The sequence below is a fragment of the Nestor notabilis genome, unplaced genomic scaffold, assembly GCF_000696875.1.
Source record: "Nestor notabilis isolate BGI_N333 unplaced genomic scaffold, ASM69687v1 scaffold15527, whole genome shotgun sequence".
NCBI lineage: Eukaryota > Metazoa > Chordata > Aves > Psittaciformes > Psittacidae > Nestor > Nestor notabilis.
Window position 1 is genome coordinate 1 of NW_009936177.1, and position 4,635 is coordinate 4,635.

Consider the following 4,635-nt stretch of genomic DNA (forward strand, 5'->3'; position numbering starts at 1 on the left):
CAGTCCCGTAGCCCCATCATAGAAGGCCACCTACTTGGTCAGGCAGGATTTCCCCTCAGTGTAACCATGCTGGCTGACACACACCAGCCACCTGCTTTACATGTGCCTCAGCATTCTTTCCAGGAGAATCTGCTCCAAGATTTTGCCAGGCATAGAGGTGATATGTATGTATATATACATATATATATATATGTGTGTGTGTGTGTGTGTGTGTGAAATACTGTAATGTAGTGAGATTATTTCCCCCCCTTTGGAAAGTGAAGAGCTTTTAAAAAAGAAATTAATAATAAAAAAAAGGAAAAGTGATTTTCCTGGAAGAAAGCTACTTCTAGTAAAAAAACGGAAATACAAACCCGAGGAACTGATGGATATCCCTTTGCCTTTGAATGCAGTGTTTTCAGTCTGATGTTTCTGTTTTTAGCTCTTCAATGATTTGTTCAAGAATAATGCAAACCGGGCTGAGAACACAGAAAGACGACAAAATCAGAACTACTTCATGGAAATGATGACTGTAGAAGGGGTCTATGACTATTTAATGTATATTGGTAAGAAGTGATTTCTCTTAATTATACTTCATGCTAAATAAGAAGTTCATGTTCTTTAATAAATAAAATTCCATTGTAGTAGCCATGTATAATTCAGCACTTGCAAGGTTAACAATATACAATTTAGGAATACAGTCACTTTTTACAAGACTTCATTATTGTGCTAAAATCTCACAATTTATTGTTTGTTGCTCAATTGTTTTATCTCTTTTCTTTCTGTATCTCAGAGTATGAGCTTATGGGAGTAGGTCCCTTCCCTTTTCTCAGATGTGCCTAGGTTGCTTGTACACTTTGCTAGCTAATTAATGAAAACAGCTAAGGGAAGTAGGAAGTATTTGACAAGCAATCTGGAGAATAGTGATTTTTTTTTTGGTGTTTCACTAGTAAAACTGAAGTATTACTTGCTTGTTTGCAGTATTTTTTCTTTTGAATAAGTGGTTTCTTTGTCATCAGTATTAGGAGAACCTGATAAACGTGTGTCACTGTAACTTTGCAGGTAGGGTAGTTTTCCGCATTCCTGACTGGCTGCATCATCTCTTGATGGGGGGAAGAATTCTCTTCAAAAATACATTGGAACTGTACACAGACTATTACTTGCATTGTAAGTTAGAACAGCTATTTGAGGAGCACCGGTTGGTTTCTCTGATAACACTGCTGAGAGGTTGGTAAAAGTTACATCTTTGATGTGAAAATACTGCTTTAGTTTGATAATTTGAGATGCCTTTTGTTAAGTTTCCAAGTACTAAACTTTGCAATGCTTGAGTGAAGTGAATGGAATTTTAAAAATCAAGTGGGCCTGTAAAGAGATTCCAAAAGTTTGTTGTGGAAAGATGCTGGGTCAAATGTGTGTCTGCCAGTGATGGTTACAGAAAAATATATTATGAATAGTAATATTATCTCAGAACTACAGAGAAGTGTTGTCTGACTGCATTCTCATCTAAACAACACATCTGGCCCAAGCTCTGGAATCAAGACAGCTCTGTCCTTATCAAGCCAAAAGGAACACTTGTGAAAGACAAAAAAGTACAGGAGTAAGTCTTTCAGAGCCTAAAACCAAACTGAGTGCCTGATACTTCTGATGAACGGCAGTTCTCATTCATAAGTAACTCTGAAATTTTTGATAGTTCCAGACAGCGGTTTTGCGTCAAGGTATAAATATTGCTTATAGTTTTGATATTATAAGGGAAATTTTAAGTATGAAGAGCATAACTAACCTAAAGCAGAATTGATTGAAACCCTGGGAAAAGATTATTGTCCTCTGCACAGGTGAAGTATTCTGGATTCGATCAGGTTAATGAAAGCAAAAGACTATTATCTGGCAAGGCTAGAATTCCCTTCCAGTCAAGATCATACAGAAAAGAAGCTCAACTTGGAAGCCATAATCCAAAACCTATTTTAGATGCCAGTGATGATACATAATTGTCTAAAAATGGGGGTTTTTTAATGTGTCTTTGCTGCAGATGCCGTGTTCTGTGAGAATACTGAACCTCGCTCCCTGCAGGATAAACAGAAGCGAGCAAAGCAGACTTTTGAAGAAATGATGAGATACATTCCAGGTTCTGTATTTCATGGCTCTCTCTGAGTATGGTTAATTATTCAAGCAGATATATAACCCAAATACAGTCACAGAGATTTCCAAATCAAAAAATACTTACGTTGCTAAGGTTTGACTAGAATACTAGGGGTAAAAATCCCAGACTTCAGTTCTGTCACTTAAGTGTTTCTAATTAAGGTTGCAGCATAGTTATAAATAAAGACATGACGGAAATCAAGAGTGTTACAAATGTACTTAATGCCATCATTTTTCATCTTTAGAATGCTCCTATGGTTTGTATTTTATCCAGATGAAAACTAGGTTGAGAAGGACATGCCATGAAGCCAGAAGACAATTCGAGCTATCCTTACACTCTCTAAACTAGGGAAGAGGGGCCCATTTGCTAAGTTATTCAGAAAGTAATAAAAAAAAAATCAGTTTGTGGTTTATCAAATGATGCACCGGGACAATACACTGATATTATAAAATGTGTAATAACTACTTAGGTGTGCAGCCCTGAAAGAAAAGAATAAAGGAGGAACCAAAGGAGTGTTTGTTTTTCTGTGTACTGCTTTAGATGGATAAAACTTGAACTTTCTTTAATTTAAACTTTATTTTTTTACATTACTGGGGATCTGTAACTGCACTCATTAGCTGTTTTGCTGTGCTTCCTAGTGACTTGTGTTTTTCTTGTTGGTATCTGGTCTAGATTTAATAGGCAAGTGCATTGGGGAAGAGGCTAAATATGAAGGCATCAGGCTTCTGTTTGATGGAATGCAGCAACCAGTGCTCAACAAACAGGTAACTCAGAATACATGAGAAGCCTGCCTTTTAGCTCAAAATTGCCTGAAGTGAATGTATGGCTCAAGCAGAGGAGTGAGCTCTAATTCAGAGTTAGAATAAAAAACAGTAGTTTTACCTTGGAGTGTTCTTAATTTTCTTTATTTTCTTTCAGTTAACTTATGTTCTGCTGGACATTGGGATTCAAGAACTCTTTCCAGAGCTGAGTAAGGTAAGTGCCAACTCTGTCGAGGAGCTGCAGAATTCTTCAAGCTGCTAATGATGCTTGGTTATTGGTGCTTTTTTTGCTGCTATTCCCTTTTAATACTAATTTTAAGTTTGCTGGAAAATACGTGTTTTACTAAAGTATTAAAATCAGCAAAATCTGGATTATCTACATTTTTGTTGATTAGCTCTTTCCAAATTGGTTTAGGCCCATTTGTCTCATACAGAAAGTCCAAGCTGCCTTTCAGTAGGCTTGGACAGAGCAATAAGCAGTTGGCTTCTTCATGCCTTTCTTTTTATTTATTGTTTCCAATTTTTTTGCTTAATTGTATTATGCATTTCCTGCTTTAGGAAGTGAATTCTGGATGCAGAGCTCAGGTTGAGCTACAGCATTTTTCTTAAGAATATTTGGCAGGAGGGTTTCATACCTCTAGTTCGATCACTGCAACATTGAGTCTCAGCTGAACAGATAAAGGAGAAAGAATTCACGCAGCACAAAATGCTATATAAATGCATGTCGCTAGGTTTGTGACTCATATGATTTTGTATTTATGTATATAAAACCTTCACTGAGTTTTACATAGTAATTTTACTGTGTAGTCTTCATGGTAAGCAGGAGATCTTAGCTAGTTAACTAGATTTAAAAAGAAACAAACAAAACCCTCACTTTAGGATAGATGTTCACTGCATGAGCCCTGTGTCTGAGGATTGCAGAATGCCAGCAGCCATTTATTTTGTGTGATAAACAGAAACTAATGTTAGACATCAGAACAAGCTGGGGCACCTTCCATTGTTTCCACTGAAAGGAGGCTGGCTTAGCAAGTCTAACCTACTTTGGGCACCAGCTCTCTAGCTGCCTTCTCACCAAAGTGTTCAAGCAGTTAAAACAAACAAAAGAAGACCGAATCAACCAAGGAAGTAGCTTGGAGACTTGTGTGCTGCAAAAAGTACCTGTCTTAGCCCTGCTGTTTTACTCTGCTGAAGAGGTTTTGTATCTCAGCAGCTAGTAATATGTATCTATGAACACTGGGCTTTGTTCAGTTGATGCTAAAAAACCCTAAAAGCTTTGCATGTTAAGCATTTAAATAGTCTTTAAAGCACCAGTCAGGCCCAGAGGGTGGTGATCAGTGGAATGAAGTCTAGTGAGAGACCAGTAGGGAGGTATCCCAGGGGTCAGTTCTAGAAAATACTGCAAGCATGTTCCTTTCTCTTAACTCTGCTTTCAACTGGATGTTTTCCAATACCATGAATCATTTTAATCATTGCAGCTCAGTTTAGTCATTTATGTAAATATGTGTTTTCAAACTTAATAAGTTGCTTTTTTTCCTCCATTACTGCTTAACAGGGTCCGAAGGAAGGCAGCTCTGTGTCTTGTTGGATGTGAATAGAGGGACCTTGCTGGACATCCAGTAGAAACATCTGCTGTGCACTATTGTAATGGACGTGTGATGTTTTAACTGTGCATTGTATATTTTCTTGTAAATAACCTAAAATTTAAGTTCTAAAAAGATCTCTATGCAATAAAGACATTAAAATTTAATACCAATTACA

General features: G+C 37.1%; 1 protein-coding gene across 1 annotated transcript; it reads left to right on the top strand.

The window, feature by feature from the left end:
• Nucleotides 1-421: 421 nt before the first annotated feature.
• LOC104408559 (sorting nexin-14-like) lies at nt 422-4,635 on the top strand (the record flags this gene model as incomplete). Its single annotated transcript, XM_010018209.1, has 6 exons — nt 422-545; nt 1,042-1,206; nt 2,006-2,101; nt 2,789-2,880; nt 3,035-3,091; nt 4,430-4,635. Coding segments are annotated over 6 exons (573 nt in total), but the record flags the coding sequence as incomplete, so codon positions are not given.